The 21269-nt window shown below is 46.1% G+C and overlaps 1 protein-coding gene across 4 annotated transcripts in view; it reads right to left on the reverse strand.

Annotated features, from left to right (window-relative positions):
* Nucleotides 1–128: 128 nt before the first annotated feature.
* Nucleotides 129–21269, reverse strand: part of ABHD6 (abhydrolase domain containing 6, acylglycerol lipase) — a 51842-nt gene continuing 30701 nt past the window's right edge. For 3 of the 4 annotated variants that reach the window (XM_078076750.1, XM_078076758.1, XM_036071717.2), the window contains 7 exons: nt 20774–20930; nt 18528–18641; nt 17228–17360; nt 13847–14004; nt 10482–10536; nt 10163–10263; nt 129–1253 (listed from right to left, as the gene is read on the reverse strand). In XM_078076750.1, the coding sequence (XP_077932876.1) occupies nt 1077–1253; nt 10163–10263; nt 10482–10536; nt 13847–14004; nt 17228–17360; nt 18528–18641; nt 20774–20930 (895 nt within the window). In that variant the 3' untranslated portion in view covers nt 129–1076. The other variant, XM_036071718.2, reaches the window with a different exon arrangement.

Consider the following 21269-nt stretch of genomic DNA (forward strand, 5'->3'; position numbering starts at 1 on the left):
CTAATAACTCATCCAAATAAGGTCTTCCAGTGCCTTAGAAGAAGCCTTACTTGAAAAAATGCTTCTTAAAGTTAACAGGAAATCTGCCAACGTTGTACTTAAATAGGAGCTTAGGAACAGAAACCATCTGCATGTTGCTGATCTAGATTTATTAAATTTATTTCATGTCATTGTGGTCACTTTTACAGCTGTTTAGACTTATTTTCAATCACATGACTGTTCACAGAATTCACAGAATTCATTAACAAACTAGTATTTTACACCCAAGGGTCTTCAGTAGCACAGCAAGATAGAAAAGATGCCCACGAGGTGCTTGTGTGTGGAATCCGAGTCTGATTATAGAACATTATTGCTTCATTAGTCCTATTTTAAAAAATAATCAATGATTCCCAGGAAACCCACCCTATTCTTTGTACGGCGACCGTTCCGGGCTCCCTCATGACAGGGCTGACGTGCAGGGGCCCATCGACCCCCTGACCCGTGTTCTCCACTGCTCTGGCAGCTAGGGGGGGCTGCGGACATGGGACCGCACCCCTCCTCACGTGCTAATATCATTTATAGCTTGCATCTTGCTCCCTGGTCTTGCAGCTGACGGACTTGCATTCACATAGGGGCCTCTACATAAAACTTAAACTAGACATAAACAAGAAGGGCTCAGCAGATGGAGACTAATGCTCCTAAAACAGCCACTGACCATGCAGGGGAGAACGTCGAAGCAGCAGAAAAACCTCGAGTCTCAGTCTGTGAAGGATGTTTTAAAGAAAATGGCCTCGGTGATTATGGTCCCAGGGCAGCCGCTTTGCGACACGACTTGAAGACTTCTGGGTAGATTTCATGACTAGGTTTTCTTAATTTTGTCCCATGTGAGTTTCTATATTGTGAAAAATATCTTGGAGATTTCCTCGTGGCCCCCAAAGCTCTGTGGATCTGTCGAGACCAGGGACAGGGGACTGGCCTCCTCAGGGACGCCGGCACTCCGACCGCGTCTGGGGCAGGATCCCTGAGAAATGGTGGCCGTGTCCCATTCTGGAGATGGGGGTGGATGCTGTGTGAGAGTGCAGGCTGCGGGCGGGGTCTCAGTCCAGCTTCTTGGTGTTGCCTGTGCTGTGCACAGAAGCTAAGAAGTCGACGATGAGCTTGGCCGTCTTCCTGGGCCTCTCCATCACCACTGAGTGCCCACAGTTTTCCAGAAGTTCCACCTGGCAGTTGGCGATCGACTTGGCCAACATGTCGGCCCCAGACACGTCGAGCACCTGCAGGACAAGAGAGGACGCTAGGTAGAAAAGCCTCAGATGCCCGTATGCGCTCAGGGAACCGGACGCTGGCCCAGGCCTGGCAGAGGTGATTTTTAGGACCAAGTCACTTCAGTGTCGGGGCATGTGACTTGCTGACAGGAGTGACTGCATGCCTTATTCTGCAATTTGGTGTCCAGACTTGTGTTGTTGCCAACATTACTGAAGTGGAAACACACAGTCCCTGCCCAGGAGGAAGTTTTTCGGTCTGGCAGGGAAGCCAGACTGGTCAGCAGATGAGGGCTCTGAGGGTGGGGAACATCCTGGGAGCTGAGAGTGCACAGGGGAGGAGGATTTGTGAAGAGGGGGGCAGGTCACGGAGAGGCAGGGGATGGCAGTTAGCTTGACGCTGAGACAGTACGCGGGGAGCAAGGACGGCGTGGTGGAGAGATGGGGGGTCAGGCCTCCATCTGAGGGCAGTGGGGAGCCGTGGGGCTGTGTTAGGGACGGACACGATCAGGCTGGACTAGAGAAGGCCAGCTCTGGGAAGGGCACACAGGGAAGACACAGGAGGTGAAGGCTAATTATCCCAAGCTGGGAGAGGTGGGAGTGTCTCTTTGAGGGTCTTCTGGGGGTCCCCAGAGCTGTGTGACCATGGGCCCTGGAGTTTGTGAATAACGGGGAATGCTCTTCCGATAAGAAAGGCACCGCTCTCGAGGGCTGACCCTTTCCTAACAACGCACTCAATCTCACTGTCACCTGGGTTACCTTGCTTATTTACACCCATCCAAGATTTTCTCCCCAACACCGTCCTATAGCATCAGATCTGCATCCGTTCCCCGTTTGTCATCGCTTTCACCTTCAACTCATCCCGCACAAGAGGACCCCTCCTCTCATCCTCAATGCAAAAGCAAGACCCCCAACAAACTCACGTGCTGTGTTTGAGCTCCATTCTGGTCAACCCGGACCATTAAAACCACGATTTTCCACCTGGGAAGTTGGGGGTCGGGGGCAGCACGCCTCAGCCAAGACATGGAGCGTGGAGCATAGCAAAGCACCTCCCGGGGCCACAAATAGGAGCAGCTAATGGGGAGCTTGGTGAGAGGGGCACCCCGTGAAGGAATCAGACACCTCTGCCTGCCCCACACTCACAGGGAAGGCTGCTGCGGCAAGTGGGCAGAAATAAAGCCCAGCTTCTGTAGAAAAATCCCCAGAGGAAATGCAGGTGGAGCCAGCGGGTCACAGCACGAACACGGAATGTCTACCCTGCAGAGAGGTCAGAACCCATAGCTCAAGAATACCCACATGAGCCTCCAGCTTTGACACTGTTACGCTGGTCAAATCCAGCATTCCCCACGGTCACTCAGACGTATGGGAAATAGCCAAATGGACCCTCATGAGGTATGCACGTCTATGGGAACCACATCAGCTATTTCTTGGGCAAGACATTCATGTGGATGGTCAAACGATTCTCCTCCATCTCATTTTGGGCCAGGGCCAAGACTAGGGTGACGGAAGTGAGGCACCTGCCTTGGGCACAAAACTTAAGCAGCCTCCAAAAAACTCACGAATTAAGATGAAGATTTTAATGCAGTATTTAAAAAAATAGACATTAATGCAAAAAGATCCACCATGAACAAAATATAAAAATTATAAAGACAGGATCCAACCCTGCACTCACACGATCGACCTCACACTAGTTTGGGCTCCGCCAGGCGTTATGATGGCACGTAGCCTAGAAGTTGCTGGAGCTCAGGAATCCTGTCTGTCTCGGTGCCTTCTGTATCCTCAGGGCCTAACACGGTGTCAGGCACATACCAGGTGCTCAGTATAAATCTGTCAGCTGACTTAAATGTATAGGCCATAAGTTGGTTTGTCCCTTTGCTAATGTATTTACTTTCTTGCTTGCTTGCTCACTCACTTATACTCTGGGTCTCCTGCATCCTAGGCACTGTGGGGGCAGGATGAAGGGACCTTGTATATCTGCACAAGGCCCTCCCATTCTGGTGGACTAAACACAGAGGGGAAATACTTGAACTGATGTGCAGAAATCTCAGGAAGGGCTGCCAGGTTCAGTTGTGCAGGCTGCACACTGCCCAAATCCAGTGGGCATGATTCATGTAGACAACAATGTGCACAGCTATCCTGCAGTTGTACAGCACGGTGGCTGACCTACAGGGGTCCAAAGAAGAGGGAGGCTGAATTCAGCCTGGAAGGCACGGGGTTGGTGACCCCAAATGCTGACAACAGAGCAGAAAAAGAGCCAGATGCTTGGGAAGCAAAAGGCCATAAAATAAAGGGCCCCCAAAGCCTTTGCTATTTGGATTCTGCACTGGGGATGGTTCCATAGAACACAGAGAATATCTGATCATATTTATAGTAGGCCCATGGAATGCTAGGCTCTTTTTTCAGAACAAAATGGACCTCAGAGCCCTGGAAAAATTCTGGATCATAGGCAGAGGCCAACTCTCAGAGGCAAAGGCCGTGAGTAATAAGTAACTTATTTTCTTGTCACTGGAGAAAGATCACCCTCATGTGTGTTACTTCACGTGAACCTCACATCACCCCAGTAGGAGAAGAGAAACCCAGGACTGGGAGCAGCTGAGTGGTTTGCTCAGGGTCATGGCCTGGTGTAGGGCAAAGGCAGGGCTGGAACGCAGACTTTCAGAGTCCAAGCCCAGAGATCTTGCTTCTGCACTGTCTCTGCAGGGCAGGGCGATGGGTCCTTGCCTCTCCTTGCTGGTCCCTGAGAGCCCCAAATCACCTTTGGGATTTTTAGACTAGAGAAAGGCCTTCATTGTTCTAACCTGATTTCTGATCAAATAACCCCCTGCTGGCCTACTCCGTGTCCGCTTCTCCACTCAGGTGCACACAGAGCTCCTTCTAGTCCCTTGGCTGCTGCAGGGGGGAGCAAAGAGCCCTCCCTCCTCTCCATGCCCACATCCCTGCACTGTATATCCTCAGCTGTACCTGCCGGTTTGGGAGAGCTGTACACTGACGCGATCATCAGCCCCCCACGTGCACTGGGGCACAGTCCTGCCTGCTTCTCCCCACGGGTCATCCTGGGCCTTATAAAGGCTCCATTTCTCATTGCCTCTTCTTGCTTTTTTATTTTATTTTATTTTATTTATTTATTTGAGAGAGAGAGAGACAGAGAGCATGAGCAGGGGGGAGGAGGCAGAGGGAGAGGCAGAAGCAGGCTCCCCGCTGAGCAAGGAGCCCAATACGGGACTCGATCTCAGGACCCAGGGATCAGGACCTGAGCCGAAGGCAGAAGCCTAATGACTGAGCCACCCAGGAGCCCCTCTTCTTGCTTTAAACTTCAGAAGAACTTTGGGGCAACTTCGGCTCAGGTCATGATCCCAGGGTCTTGGGATCGAGTCCTATGTTGGGCTCCCTGCTTAGCAGGGAGTCTGCTTCTCCCTCTCCCTCTCCCTCTGTACTCTCCCTCTCTCTCTCAAATAAATAACATCTTTTAAAAAAAAGAAGAAGAAGAACTTTGAGAGTAAGATATGACTTCTAAAGAACAATTGCAGGCAAGAAAGGAGCTTCTGGGGTATAAATCAGTCTCTCTTTGGAGGGTCTGTTATTGCTGTGTCCCCCCTCTAAAATTCGTAGTTTGAAGTTCTAACCTCCAACACCTTAAAAGGTGACTTTATTTGGAAATAGGGTAGCTGCAAATGTAATTAGTTAAGATGAGGTCATACTGGTGCAGGGTGGGCCCCTCACCCAATATGACTGCCACCCTTACAAAAATTTAAACACAGAAAAAAAAATTTAAACACAGAGACACACAGGTACAGGGAGAACGCTGTGTGCGGATGAAGGCAGACGGCAGCGTGACACATCTATTAGCCAAGGAACACAGATTGTCAGTAAACCGCCAGAAGCTGGGGAAGAGGCATGGTACAGATTGTCCGACAGCCCCCAGGAGGAACTAAATTGCGGACAACTCGATCTTGGACTTCTAACCTCTAGAACTTTAAGATGATCAATTTCTGTTGTGTAGGCCACCCAGTTTGTGCTACTTTGCTATGACCACCCCAGCAAACTAATACAGAGCCACCTAATCAAACCTATTAAAATTTTATTATTTAAAAAATTTTTTTTCTAAGTGAGCTCTATACCCAACGTGGGGCTTGAACTCATGACCCCGAGATCAAGAGTTGCATGCTCTACCGAATGAGCCAGCCAGGTGCCCCCAAAACCTATTACAGTTTTAAAATGCACCTGCTCTTTGACCCAGTGAGTCCACAATGAAGAATTTACTCTTCAGGAATGCTCTCACACTCCCCAAACACACGTCTATGCTGGTGTTCACTGAGGTATTGTTTAACGGCAAAAAACTGGAAATGACCTAAATGACCATCAGTAGGACACTAATGAAATACACTGTGGCAGAGCCACATAATGGACTACTACGCGGCTATTATAGAGGATAATGTAAACTTTGGGGCAAGAATCATTCACAGATGGTCAATCTAGGGGGGAATGTTTGGTAAGGAGCAGGATATTTCAAAGTGTCTCCCACAGACTGCTTATCAGTCACCAAGGGAGACATAATACCTCTACAAGGAAGAGTGAGACAACGCCCTGACCAGGCAATCAACATGAACCTCACCAGGGAGGGGCAGAAGGACATTGTGTGTCCCAGGATGGGCTATCTTATCACTTATGAGCTATTCTGGCAGTGGTCTATAATCTGAGTTTAATCATGAGGAAACAGCAGACAAAGTCAAATTAGCAACATTTCATAAAATGACTGAGCTGTACTCTTCAAATATCTCAACATCACGAATGACAAAGCAGACTGGGGTCTCAGTCCACAGTAAAGGAGACTACAGGGCCGTGACATGTAATATGGGACCCCAGATTAGATCCTGCTTCAGGGAGGCAGGAACATTCTACGTAGCTCCCTACTGAAATAACCGATGAATTTTATTTTATTTTATTTTTTTAAAGTAGTCTCCATGCCCAGTGTGGAGTCCAACGTGGGGTTTAAACTCACAGCCTTGAGGTTAAGACCTGCGCTGAGATCAAGAGTCAGACGCTCAACCAACTGAGCCACCCAGGTCCCCCGCCCATGAATTTGGAATATGGGCGTCAGATTAGACAAAAATATTGCCCAGCGTTAAACTTCCTGAATATGACCACGCACTGTGGTTAAGTGAGAGAATATTCTTGCTCTCAGTAAATATACCCTGAAGTATTGGGGGTAAAAGGGCATAATGTAAGCAACCTACTTCAATGGTCAGAAAATAGATAGATGAGAATGTTTAAAAAAGCCAATGCAGCGGGGCACCTGGGTGGATCAGATGGTTAAGCATCTGCCTTCGGCTCAGGTCATGATCCCAGGGTCCTGGGATCGAGCCCTGCATCGGGCTCCCTGCTTGGCGGGGAGCCTGCTTCTCCCTCTCCCTCTACTGTTCCCCCCCTGCTTGTGCTCTCGCTCTCTCTGTCAAATAAAAGAAATCTTAAAAAAAAAAAAAAAAAAGCCAATGCAGCAAATGTTAAAAAATTGGTAGTAAATAAAACATGGTACATGTATACCATGGAATGACACTCAGCTATAAAAGGAACAAAGCACTGACATGAAGGAACCTCAAGAACATTATGCATGAGCGAAGAGAGCCAGGTACCAAAGACTACCTATTATATGATACCATTTATGTGAAAATTCAGGAAAAGATAAAACTGTAGAAATAGAAAACAGATCTGTGGTTGTGTGGGGCTGGCACTAACTGCAAATGGGCAGGAGGGAACTTTGGGGAGTGATAGAAATGTTCTACAACTGGGTTGTGATGGGGCACCCAAGTAGGTGAATTTGATGGTAGGTAGATGATACCTCAATAAAGCAGTTAAAATGAATGGATTTAGGGAAAGTGTATATAAGAGTACTCTGTACTCATTATTTTTCTATAGGTTTGAAATTATTTCAAAATAAAATATTAAGAATGGGAAAAGATATTTGCAAATGACATATTTGATAAAGGGTTGGTATCCAAAATATATAAAGAACTGATGCAAGTCAACATCCAAAATTGGGGCCCCTGATTGGCTCAGTTGGTTAAATGTCAGACTCTTAGCTCAGCTCACGTCTTGATCTCAGGGTTGTGAGTTCGAGGCCTGCACTGGGCTCCACACTGGGCATGGAGCCTGCTCAAAAAAAAAAAATCCAATTAAAAAATGCGCAGAAGACATGAACAGACATTCTCCAAAGAAGACATACAATGGCCAACAGACACATGAAAAGATGCTCAACATCACTTATCATCAGGGAAATGCAAATCAAAACCACAATGAGATATCACCTCACACCTGTCAGAATGACTAAAATAAAAAACACAAGGAATGACAAGTGTTGGTGAGGATGTGGAGAAAGGGGAACACTCTTACACTGTGGGTGGGAATTCAAACTGGTACAACCACTGTGGAAAACAGTTTGGAGGTTCCTCAAGCAGTTAAAAATAGAACTACACTATGATCTAGTAATGGCACTACTGGATATTTACCCAAAGAATACAAAAATACTAATTCCAAGGGATACATGCACCCATATGTTCATAGCAGCATTATCTACAATAGTCAAATTATGGAAACAGGCCAAGTGTCCATTGACTGATAAATGGATAAAGAAGATGTGGCAGATATATACAATATTACTCAGCCATTAAGAAGAATGAAATCTTGCCATTGGCAATGACGTGGATGGAGCTAGAGAGTATCACGCTAAGTGAAATAAGTCAGTCGGAAAAAGACAAACACCATATGATTTCACTCATGTGGAATTTAAGAAACAAAACAAATGGGGCGCCTGGGTGGCTCAGTTGGTTAAGCGACTGCCTTCGGCTCAGGTCATGATCCTGGAGTCCCTGGATCGAGTCCCGCATCGGGCTCCCTGCTCTGCAGGGAGTCTGCTTCTCTCTCTGACCCTCCCCCCTCTCATGTGCTCTCTCTCATTCTCTCTCTCTCAAATAAATAATAAATAAAATCTTAAAAAAAAAAAAAAAAAAAGAAACAAAACAAATGAACAAAGGAATAAAGACAAGCCAAAAAAAACAGACCCTAAACTATAGAGAACAAACTGATGGTTACCAGAGGGAAGGGGGGGATGGGTGAAATAGGTGATGGGGATGAAGGAGTGCACTTGTCCTGATGAGCACTGGGTGATGTATGGAAGTGTTGAATCACTGTATTGTTCACCTGAAACTCATATAACACTGTATGTTAACTTACTGGAATTAAAATTTTAAAAAAATCTTGTGGCACCTGGGTGGCTCAGTCAGTTCAGCGTCTGACTCTTGATTTCGGCTCACGTCATGATCTCAGGGTCGTGAGATCGAGCCCCGCATCAGGCTCTTGCTGGGTGTGGAGCCTGCTTAAGATTCTCTCTCTCTCTCCCTCTGCCCCTCCTTCTCTCTCTCTAATTAAAAAAAAAAAAAAAGAAAGCAAAAAATTTTTTAAATCTTTTAAAAAAGCAGGATTTAACCACTGGTCATGTCATTTTTGTGTATGACTATAAAAGCTTACCCAAACGTATTAATAAAAGTCAGTAAAATTAAAAAAACATATATAAAAAATAGACTGAGTAAATCTACATGGGCTGGTATGAAATGATTTCCAAGATACAGACATCCCCACATATATGAAGTACTGTGAACAGTGTCGTTACGCACGTTTGAAAAACTTACAGATGTGACTACCTCCGCAGATACGCGTACGCTCAGAACGGCAGAAAGCAGGCAGTGGCCCGCTGCCTGTCTGTGGGAAGAGAGGCTCGCTGGCACTCTGCCACGCCACTTTCTGCGCACTGTCCGTAGCTACTCTGCACAACAGCAGAGCTCGGGAGCTGCGACAGAAGTAGTAGGACCCACAGAGTCGGAAATATTCGCTATCTGGCCCTTCACAGAAAACATGTCAATCCCTGCCTTAGGAAACGGAAGAAACGTATGCAAGACAGTGAGAGCTACCCTGGGATGGAAAATAGATCAAATTTTCGTTACAACCCTTTTTGTACTCTTTAAAGTTTTTTTTTGTTTTTTTACGATTTTGTTTATTTATTTGAGAGCGGGAGAGAGACAGAGAAAGCGAGCATGAGCAGGGGGAGGGGATGAGGGAGAGGGAGAGGCAGACTCCCTACTGAGCAGGGAGCCCGACATGGGGCTGGATCCCAGGACCCCGGGATCATGACCTGAGCTGAAGGTAGACGTTTAACGACTGAGCCACCCAGGCACCCCTCTTTAAAGTTTTTTGTACTATGAGACTACATGGCTTTGATAAAAGTAATTTGTAAAAATGATTTAAGATTGCCTTTCATTTTTATTTTATTTTTTTAAGATTTTTAAAACTTTTTTTTTTTAAAGATTTTATTTATTTATTTGAGGGAGACAGAGAGAGAGAGAGAGCATGAGAGTGGGAAGGGTCAGAGGGAGAAGGAGACTCTCCGCTGGGCGGGGAGCCCAATGCGGACTCCATGCTGGGACTCCAGGATCATGATGTGAGCTGAGGGTAGATGCTTAACTGACTGAGCCACCCAGGCGCCCTTAAGGTTTTTATTTATTTATTTGAGAGAGAAAGAGAGAGCAAGCATGAGGGGGAGAGGCAGAGGGAGAAGCAGGCTCCCACTGAGCAGGGAGCTCGATGTGGGGCTGGATCCCAGGACCCCGGGATCATGACCTGAGCCAAAGGCAGACGCTTAACCGACTGAACCACCCAGGCGCCCTGATTTCCTTTCATTTTAAAAGATCAACATCTTTGCTCTCAACTCAAGAGAACAATGCCCCCCATAAATATCAGCACCTGACCCAGGTGTGTTCTATCTCCTCCTGGTATCAGAAACCAGCCAGTGAGGCTCACTCGATAAATGACCTCTTGCTTTTCCTCAGAGGCTGGTGTAACTGGCAAAGGGGCCCCAGGGACGCGCTACATACCTGGTCTTGTTTCCCCCAAATGATCTGCGTTGGGACCTTGATCTTGTCCATGTTCTGATGGAGGGAGTATCTTGACTTCTCACTGACGATTTCCAAAAACACTTTTCAGAAAAGGAAAACAAAGTGAGTGCGTGCCGGGCTGTGCCTGTGGGCACCAGAACTCTACAGAGTTCAGGGACGGTCACGGACTCAGGGCCGCCACTTTCTGTCCTTAGGGGCCCCAGAAAATGATCAAAATCTCAGAAATGTCAAAGACAAAATCCGACCACCCGTACAGCTTCCCTTGTCACAAGCACCAAGCTTAACCACGGCTACTTACGCTTTCTGTAGAAGTTGTTATGAGGAATACGGACGTCAACAAGGCCTTGCAGGATCTATAGAGAAGTGAGCCACGGTCAGAAGGCAAGAGACGGGTTGTTTCCTCAGGCCCCCCGTGGCTCCGGGACAGCGAAGGAAATTAAGTCTGGCAATGTATGGCAGTGTCAAGGTTTTAGGGCCCAGGGCTCTAAATTCCCACCACGGAGTATGCATTGTAATTGGGAGTTAGGGTCATCTGATGCTTTTTCCTTTGTAATTAGGAAGGAACCCGGGTAAGGCTGGGAAGCCAAAGCATGTAAAAACACCTGACATGGGCTCACAGCCACTTTATCTTGAGATATTCTCTGCTTAGCCTAAAATACAATCAAGGCTGGAAATAATATCAAGGAATTGTTTAGTAATATCCAAATGCAGAATAAGGTCTATTAAAAAAAATCTAACCATTGGGGATGATGGGCCTCTTGAACAATAAAGAGATAAACCATTTAAAAAATTCTGGGATCGGTTCCATAGTCCTTTGTTTATTATTCAGTGTTATCCTTGCTTTCCTCATGGAGGGCTGGTGAAGGCTGCAGCCAATGTGGGCACCCCAGATCTCCTGGACCTGGGATCCTGACCCAGAGGCTGGCTGTGGGAAGAAGGAACACAGCCCTCCTCTTCCTCCTGCCGCAGGATCCCTGAGGTAGGGTACAGCGTTCACATCAGCACTGGCACTCCTCTCATCTACCTGGGAATGGTTTGAGCCCCTCAGATGCACTCTGAGGAGTCCTGTGCACTGACTGAAGGGGGAAAATGCAGCCAGAACTGCTCTGAACCAACCCTCTGGAGCATGACTAGAATCTGACCATTCTGGAAGTGAAAGCCTAGAGGTGACACCAATGGCAAGTTGTCCAACACACTGCACTCGGCATCAGCCATTTTGTTTGCTCTACTATGATCTTGCACCCGCACATCTATCCATCTTGCATCCTCTACCTCTGCTCTACCCACCCAGCCACCCATCTTGCTTGCATCTGACTCATGTGTGCATATATATGTGCATCCACCTACCCTGCACCTACCTATCCATCCATCCATCCTCCATCCCTGCTTCATGCAGACATCCATCCATCCATCCATCCCTCCGCACTACATCTCTGAATCATACATGCATGTCTACGGATGTATCCCTCTACCCTGCATCCACCAATCCATCCACCTTCCATCCCGGCATTCTCCAGGCATCCTCATCCAACCAAGTACTCAGCCATTCATCTCTCCTGCATCCCTAAATCACCTACTCATGTACATGTAACAATTCATGCGCCCATCTACTCTGCACCTACTCACACATCCATTCTCCATCTCTGCATTATCCTCCCTCCCTCTGACCCACCCAATCTATACCGAGGACCTACTTCACACAAGCACTGTGTTAATAAAGGCTGCCAGTTAAGACAAAATCCTTGATCTTACTGAGGTTAGAGTGGAAGACGCAGACAAGTTAACAGACAAACATAACATGACACAGAGTGCTCAGGTGCTCCTTGTCTCCTAGGAGGGAAGACTTCTAGAGCTGCCACTTACTCTCTCCCCGTGTTTTCATATCCCTGACGACTCAAAGCATGGAATTTCCTAAAGCACTGTTTGGCCACTCTCTTCTGGGTAGAGAGCATGGCTGGGAGGGGATCAGTGCAACCTCACAACTAAAAAGAGGATTTCAGGGATAGAATGTACCACAGAATCGGATTCTGGGTGCTTCTATACCCCTTAACTGAGTCACATTCACACCTTCTGAATACAGCCCATTCCCTCAACTTGTGGGAGGACCCACCCCACTGTGAGGCAGGGTCCAGTTCCTACATTAGAAAGAGATTAGTTGCAGTTATGAGACTTAGCCATGTGTTCTCGTCTCTTGGTTTCCACAGTGTCTCCCATTCAGACCGTGACCGGTAACATCGTCCTGGCGGACGGCTCTAACGGGACAGCTCCGGGCCAGACGTCCCTCAGCTCCGCCCGCATATGCAACCAGCTGCTTGGCAGCTGCACCTGGAGGCCTCACAGACAACCTGAACACGTCCGAAACGGAGCCCTTCGCTTGTCCCCAAGACCTCTTCTCCTGCTCTCCTTCCCTCACTCAGAAACTGCTGCCTTTGTCCAACTCAAGTACCAGAAGCCACCTGAGTCCTCACTGTCCCTCATCCTCCACTGCCAATTTGCCAGTAAGTCCTGCCCATCCTTCCTCCCAAAGCAGCTCGGGTCTCTAGTCTCCACTGCCACTGCCCTCGTCTACACCACTGTCATTGCCAGGCCCCAGGAGCACCCCCCTGGTTCTCTGCTTCTGTTTGTGCCCCCCACAGTCCTCTTAGGGGAACTGCAGGCTCCTTCCCGTAACCTGTGCCCTACGTGATCTAGCCCAGTGGTTCTCCAGGGGCTCCTGGGAGCTGTGAGGTCAAACGATCTCCCCCGTAACGGCTAAATGTTACTTGCCTGCTTCACGGCCATGCTCTCAGAAGCATTCTGTGTCTCAGAGCCTGCTTGTGGACGGGCAGCGTCATCACGCTGACAGCTAATGGAATGAGCGCCTGTATGTTCTTGTGTTTTACCTTTCTGAGTTTTGCTTTCTGATATGGTAAATATCAGTAGTCAGAACCTCCATAAACAAAAGCTCTTTAGGGTTCTTAGCAATTTTTAAGTGTGTAAAGCAGTCCTGAAATTTAAAAAGAAAGAAAGAAAGAAAGAAAGGAAGGAAGGAAGGAAGAAAGAAGGAAAAAAAGAAAGGAAGAAAGAAAAAAGAAAGAAAGAAAGAAAGAAAGGAAGGAAGGAAGGAAGGAAGAAAGAAAAGGAAAAAAAGAAAGGAAGAAAGAAAAAAAGAAAGAAAGAAGGAAAGAAGGAAAGAAAGGAAGGAAGAAAGAAAGAAAGAAAGAAGAGAAAAGAAGCAAGTCTCTGCTGCAGCCCTTGCCTCCCTCCCCCGCTCTCCCTCTAAATAGATGCCAGGCCCCCCAGCCTCCTTCCAGTGTCTTGAACTTATCTGTGTTTTCCCCACCTCTGCCCACATTATTTCCCCAGAGAGCCTTATCAAAGACTCCCCCGCCTCCCTGCTTTCAATCACTATACCATCTTCATTTCCGCCATAGGACTTATCACCATGCGTACGTATTTACTTGTGAACTGTCTGCCTCCCGCACTGGCCTGTGTCTGCCCAGGTACCCTCTCTGTCTTCTTTCCTCACCACTGTGTCTAAACACCATACCTGACCCGTCACAGGCCCAGGACAGACAGCCGTCGAAATGACTACATAGAGGAGCACAAGAGGGAAGGGGTGCGTGAGGAGGCTGGCTGAACCTCTGGCAGAGGGCAGGCATATTGCTGCTGAGAGCACGGTACCTGCTGGGGCACCTTGAAGCGGACATAGGAGCAGAGCTGGAGCATTTCACTCATCTCCTCTGGGGTGGATGGGATCAAGGGGATCTTCTCCACGGCGGCCGAGTTCTGCAGTTCTTTGAGCCGCTGTACAAATTGATTATCAGTTGAGTACTGCAAGCCTGCGGGATTCAAACCAGAACAGCTTGGCAATGTACCTACCTTCTTACCCACTCTCATTTTATATAGGAAACTTCCAATATCAGCCCAGAGGCTAATATATTTCAGGTGTTTTTCACCAGATTTCTTTTTCATTGGTACTACCATCCTGGCTCAGTCAAAACCCCACTCTGAGAAACATAGAAAAAGACTCCTTCAGGATGGTTTAGGGACTGGTTACTCAAACTGTGGTCCATGGACCAGCAGCATTGGAAGCCCATAGGAAATGCAGAATCTCGGTCCCTCTCCTAAGTCTCTTGACTCTGAATCTGCACTCGAACAAGCTGCCGGGGAGGCATGTGTATGAAAGAGTTTAAGAAGCATCAGTCTAGAAGACAACTTGCCTGAGCCCCTTCACATCCGTTATCATTGAGAGGAGAGCTGATAAAATACACGATGGGAAGAGAACACAGGACTGGAGTGACTGACGCCTCCTTCCCTTGGCCTGGAGCCACTTAGTAGTCTCTTTTTTGGGGTCAATACATAACCACAGGGAGAGAGAGAGTAGCTGCCCTCCACACAGCCCCTCTCCCTCCAGGAGAGCATTAGGTGCTCACTGAGACCAGACGCCTTTGAGATTGACCATCATTTCCTATCTCCCTGGAGCAAGACACGAGAGAATTCATTCACGTGAGCTGATGTGCACGGGAGGGCAGAAGTAATTTTCACTTCCAACACGGAGCAAAGGTCTAGGTGTTTAACTTAGCTGATGAGCTACATTTCACAAAGAAAGGCAGTGACATCGATACTGCGCTGCAGAAATCCACACTTTATAAATTTCCTATATTCAGCAGTTCCTTTAAAGCTAGCACAAGCATCATGTGGCTTCTGTGATGTCATGGGGCAGGTTACACGATCTATTTCCTTTTACTTTAAAAATAATCCTAGATTGGGGCGCCTGGGTGGCTCAGTCGTTAAGCGTCTGCCTTCGGCTCAGGTCATGGTCCCAGGGTCCTGGGATCGAGCCCCGAGTCGGGCTCCAAGCTCGGCGGGGAAGCCTGCTTCTCCCTCTCCCACTCCCCCTGCTCGTGTTCCCTCTCTTGCTGTCTCTCTCTCTGTCAAATAAATGAAACCTTTAAAAATAAATAAATAAATAAAAATAATCCTAGACTAAATGTCATGTGGTATCCTGGATTGGATCCTGGAACAGAAAAAGGACATTAGCGGAAAAACGAAAGAAATCCAAATTCATCCCAGAGTTTAGTTAATAGTGCTGTTACCAGTGTTGGTTTCTTAGCTGTGAGAAATTTACTTGGTAAGGTGAGCCATTAACAATGGGAGAAGCTGGGTGAAGGGTTATATGGGACTCTCTGTACTATCTCTGCAACATTTCTGTAAATTTAAAATTATTTCAAAGTAAAAAAGCTTATCTTTTCTTTTCCACACACAAATAATTTTATTTATTTTTAATCAATCAATCAGTTAAGAGCGAGCACGAGTGGGGAGCAGGGGCAAGGGGAGAGGGAGAGAGAGAATCATAAGCAGGCTCCACACTCAGTGCAGAGCCAGCCGCGGGGCTCGATCTCGAGACCCTGAGATCATGACCCGAGCCGGAATAAAGAGGCGGATGCTTAACTGACTGAGCCACCCAGTTGCCCGCAAATAATCTTAATTTTAAATTCCCAATTGAAACTTAGGTGTGAAACTCTTCTCTGAGCAAATGAACATACATTCAAAAAAGCCAGTTAGATTTGACCTTCCATAAACGATTAAAAATCTGATAATTTCCATAGGAGCTGTTTCTCCGATTCCCAAACTTTATTGCCAAAAGACCAAATGAATTCAGACATAGTGCTTGGAAAAAGGAGAAAAGAAAACCCTTTGGGAGTTTCAATTTCAATGTCCTTAACAGACCTGAAAGCGATTTTGGTGACTAAAAGATTTTAAAAGGTCAGTTTAGTTATGTTTCAGTAGAAGGTTTGACTCACGGCAGGTTCTAGCAGATAAAGGAGGTAGTGGGTAAGAGTGATATATAAGAGGTAGTGGACATCAAAGGATTTCCAAAAAAGCCACAGTTTGGGTTCTAGGGTCAGACAACCTAGGATCCCTTCCTATTGTAGCTCCAGCAGTAACGTAATTTCTTCATGCCTCAACGTTCCCACCTATAAAATGGGTGTACTATCTTGATCTGGATAGTAATTACCCATGTAAAAAGTCATTGAGATGTACACTTAAAATTTGGGCAATTTACTATGTGTAAATCATAATCCAATAAAGTATGAGAGAGAGGGAGCAGGAGAAGGAAAAAGAAAAATTAAGATTTTCTCACTAACACATTATAAATCCTAATTTGAAGACTTATAGAAGAAAATGAATTCTAAAAATCCAACTTCAGGGGCGCCTGGCTGGCTCAGTCAGTGAATATGTGACTCTTGATCTTGGGGTTAAGTTTGAGCCCCACATTGGATGTAGAAATTACTTAAAAAAATAAAATCTTTTTTTCCCCAATAAAATCCTTAAAAAAAAATCCGACTTCAAATTGTCATTTCTGGGGACATATTACAGTTCAAGTTGACATGTATACACATAAAAACACAGAAACTAAAGTTTGTTGATTTTTTAAAAAAAGATCTTGTCATGTATCAAGATTTCTGAGTTTTCAGCAAAAAAGGAGAGAGGCATAATAATAGTACTTTCACCTTAGAAGGATATGGCAAGAATTAAATCCATATAAAGACCTTAGCTCGTAAGAGCTCAATAAATGTTAGATGTTAGGGGCGCCTGGGTGGCTTAGTCAGTTGAGCATTTGACTAGGTTTCAGCACGGGTCATGACCTCAGAGTCATGGGGCTGGACCCTGCACTGGGCTCCGTGCTGATCGCGGAGTTTGCATGTCCCTCTCCCTAGGCTCCTCCCCCTGCTCACTGTCTCTCTCAAATAAATAAATAAAATCTTAAAAAAAATGTTGGCTGTTAATATTATCATTACATTTTGAAGTATTTATATGCTGCAACGTACTAGGACACACTTAAATTAACCACCTTGGATCCTTTGTGGAACAAGGCTGGCTCTAGATTTTCAAAGTTAGTATGGTTATGATTACGGTTATACAATTATTGTTGGTTAGTTATCACTGAAGCATTGCATATCTCTAAAGTAGATATTGAAAAAAAGATTCTACAAGACAGCGCAGACCCTGCCATTTGCTCAAGTCACGCACAGGGCTTATTTTAGCCTCGTAACTTACCAGCAGGGCACACGAGACTAAGACTGCAGATATCTGATGGGTAGTAAGCAGCATATACCCCAGCCACGTGGCCACCCATGGAGGTGCCTATGAGGTGGAAGGGTTTTTTGTTCAGCTTGAGGCATTCTACAAACTAGGGAGGGAAATGAGAAGGAGGTTTGGTTATATAGCTGTAGACAATAACAAGACTGATTACATAGCAGAAAACCTCTGAGATCTACTGGATCCATTATCCAGACAAACCCTGTGGCATATAATCCTCTTTACCTGGCAAGGTGATTGAAGGGTCATTTATAAGTATAAAACCAACAAGGATTCCCCTAACTCATGAGCCAGCAAACTTTTTTTTTTACAAAGGTCCCAAGAGAAATATATTTCTTGCTTTGTGGGTCGTATGTTCTCTGCTGCTGTTGTAGCACAAAAGTGGCCAGAGCTAACATGTAAATGAACGAACATGGTTATATTCCAAGAAAACCTCGCTGACAGAAAGCCAACGATGGCTTGCTGACTCTTACCCTACATTTAAAGCCCTTCCCATCCATCCATTCATTTCATATAATGATTCACCTATCTGTCTATTCAACCATCTAACCGTTCATCCAACCATTCCACCAACCATCCACCCATCTAAAAAAAATATTTATTGGATATCTATTATGTACAAGGAACTATGGTCAGCTCCTGAGGATACAGCAAAGACCCCAAAAGACAAGGTTCCTGACCTCATCAGAATACACACTTTAAAGGTAAGGGTTAGGCTGGGTACAGACATTAAATAAACAACCTCATCTGGGGAAAATTCATAATGTCAGTTTGTAACTTAGAGATTAGTAAATTCTGAAGTGATTCATGAGCCCCATGACCTTGAAAGCCCTGCCAGAGAGAGGCTGAAGCTAGATGCTAAGAAAGAACAAAATGCAAAGAGCACCCTCCCCATCCTCCACAACTAGGCAGAGGGGCCATGATTACGTTGTGTCATGTAGGTGGTAAAAAAAAAAAATAGACTCTAGGGAAATGGTCTTGAGAATTCTAAACTCCTTTTTTAAAGAGCTAAAAAAAAATGTCCGTATCATATTTCTTGAGAAATAACTAAATAAAGTAGGCTTAAAGGAGAACCATCTGCAATAGGTCCTGGTCCTCCACAGCTGACCAATGACACCACTGGGATGCCATTTTTGTTTGCAAATACTTGCAGACAGATACAAGTCAGCATGGAACTCTCTTTCGTGCTCCCCAGACTTGGGCACGCAAGGTGGGTAACACACAGTCTGAGCAATTTTTGGTGGAGCCTCCTGCTTACCTGGTGTATCCTCTTTACTTGCCCATCTATGGACAGATCATCCAGGGAGGATCGGGTGGTGCCCTCATGTCCTGGCATGTCCACGCAGACCAAGTGCAGGTTCTTTGGAAGGAACTAGGGACACACAGGTGCAGAGAGTCAGGATGTGGTGTGCAGGACATGTCTGCCCACTCTTCTAGGGAGGTCACCCCCACTTACCAAGTGACCTGGACAGCCATCCCTGAGGATGTCTGGGCCTAGGCCACCCAGTGTCTTATCCTAGTTACATCTGATGTGAGTAAGCACTGCTAGTAGCCTCCTAGGGAGCAGAGACCCTCAAAGACCAATACAGAGATGGGAGGGCACTCAGGAGATGTGTGGAAAGGTGGGGGAAGAGGGGAACAAAGGTTAGGGTAGCAGGCTTGAGTCTCGCTCTTTCTCAATACCAGTTGGTAGGTACTATCTCCTTTCCTTTCACCCCCTCCACACTTACTCCAGTCATGCAGCCACTGACTTGGGGAGACTTGGAGCTAGGAAAGAAGACTCTGTTCTCCCAGAACCCTGGGCGGCTCCAGAGCCAACAGGAGCAAAGCTCAGAACCATGTCTGATCACTCTGATTCTGGTTTCCACCCCCGCCCCTTTTTTTTTTTTGCATTAAGGTCTAATTCCTGGGATGATTATTATCCAAAAACACCTTCCATTTATATTTGTGCCACTTTTAACCAGAAGCTGAGAAACATCAGTTATCAATACACAAAATACCAGTTATACCAAAAATATCTGAGGTGGGTCAGGAAGTGAGAGGTTCGTTAAGGCATGAGGATGACTGTCCTTACAGAGGAATTTGGGGATGAGAACAGAAGTGACTATAGGATGTGTGAGCCTTTTCCCCCTGGTGTAGATCCTACTTGGAATCATTCGGGTATGGTTTTGCTTGAGGTGGGAGTCTGGAGCACGTCCCTCCCAAGACCTCTCCCAGGCCCAACCTGTACCAGCTGGTCACTCTTACCAAGTAGAGCAAGTTGCCACACCCAAGGAAACCAGGACAGAAAGTGAGTGATTTGGAAAACTATCTCAGAAAGCTGTCAGATCAAGACAGTTTCTCTAAATGGCTCAGGAAAATTAAAAAACAAAAACAAAAGCAAAAAAACAGAAGTAGAAGAAGGAGGAAGGGAGAAGGAGAAGAAGACAAAAGTGGGGCTGAGGGGAAAGAAGAGGAGACACCTGGAGTATAAAAGAATAAATGATTTTGTCCAACCTGATCTTGACAGTCATAAGTTCTGAGAGGAAGCTGAGTGTCAGAAACCTTCCCTAAGGGCGCCTGGGTGGCTCAGTTGGTTAAGCGACTGCCTTCGGCTCAGGTCATGATCCCGGAATCCCGGGATCGAGTCCCACATCGGGCTCCCTGCTCAGCAGGGGGTCTGCTTCTCCCTCTGACCCTCTTCCCTCTCTTGCTATCTGTCTCCCATTCTCTCTCTCTCAAATAAATAAATAAAATCTTTAAAAAATAAATAAATAAAAATTAAAAAAAAAAAAAAGAAACCTTCCCTAAGAATATTCATATGGTGAATATTCATATATTCATATGGTGAAATGATTTCTAAGGTGCAGATTTTACAAATAATACTGTACTCAGTAACTTTTGTCTGACAAAAGGATTTGAGTAACACAGCTGACCCTCAAACAACATGGGTTTGAACCATGCAGGTCCACTGAGACATGGATTTTTTCGATATGATGCAGTACATGTATTTTCTCTTCCTTATGATTTTCTTAATAACATCTTCTTTTCTCTAGCTTATTTTAAGAATACAATCTATAATACATATGACATACAAAATATGTGTTAACTGACCATTTATGTTATTGGTAAGCCTTCCAGTTAACAGATTATTCGTAGTCAAAGTTGGGGAGAGCAAAAAAGTTATACGTGAGTTTTTGACTGCATCATGGGTGGGCTCCCTTAATTCCCATGCTGTTCAAGGGTTAACTGTATACTGAATTAGTTTTTTTTGTGTGGGGGTTTTTTAAAATAGGTTCCATGCCCAACACGGGGCTTGAACTCACAACCCCTGAGATCTAGAGTCACATGCTCTACCGACTAAGCCAGCCAGGCGCCCCTCTACTGAATTAGTTTTAAGATGATTTGAACCACAGTTCTGGGTTCCCTTGGCTTTCCAACATTGCTGATGACATCACACGCAAGTGGACACCCTTTTCTTTACTGAGTGCCACCCTGTGGAGAAAGAAGAACCTAGAACCGCACCTTGACCACGCTGAGCCACATATCCTTGTGTGCAGAGAACCCATGGAGCATGAGGATGGACGGTTTATGCCCAGGCCTGCCCCGGAAGGAATAACAGAACTGATAGTCTTCGTGGTAAACGTAGCGGACCTGCATACCCAACGTTCTCCGCCAATACCTGGGAGGAAAAATAGAGGCGAGACAAAATCAGCAAGCTCCAGAGAAGTGGCTTTGGGAGGGGCACGTGCCCTGTTCACAGTCCTACTTCATGGGAAGACAAACCCTTCTGCCAGCTCCCCTCCTCCTCCTCCCCAGAGGTCTCTGGAGTCCCCCTGAGCTTCACCCTCAGGGCGCACTAAGTGAAACCATTCCAGGAAGCACCTTAAATAAATATTCTGGTATGTACTTTTCTAATACTTCTAACTAGGAGGAGAAAAAAAGAGTAGTTTCTGAAGGAGCATGACACGTCATAGCCTTTTGTGAATCTATATATTTGTATCTCTATTTTTAGCAGTTT

This window comes from Halichoerus grypus, chromosome 1 (assembly GCF_964656455.1).
Source record: "Halichoerus grypus chromosome 1, mHalGry1.hap1.1, whole genome shotgun sequence".
NCBI classification, from domain to species: Eukaryota; Metazoa; Chordata; class Mammalia; order Carnivora; family Phocidae; genus Halichoerus; species Halichoerus grypus.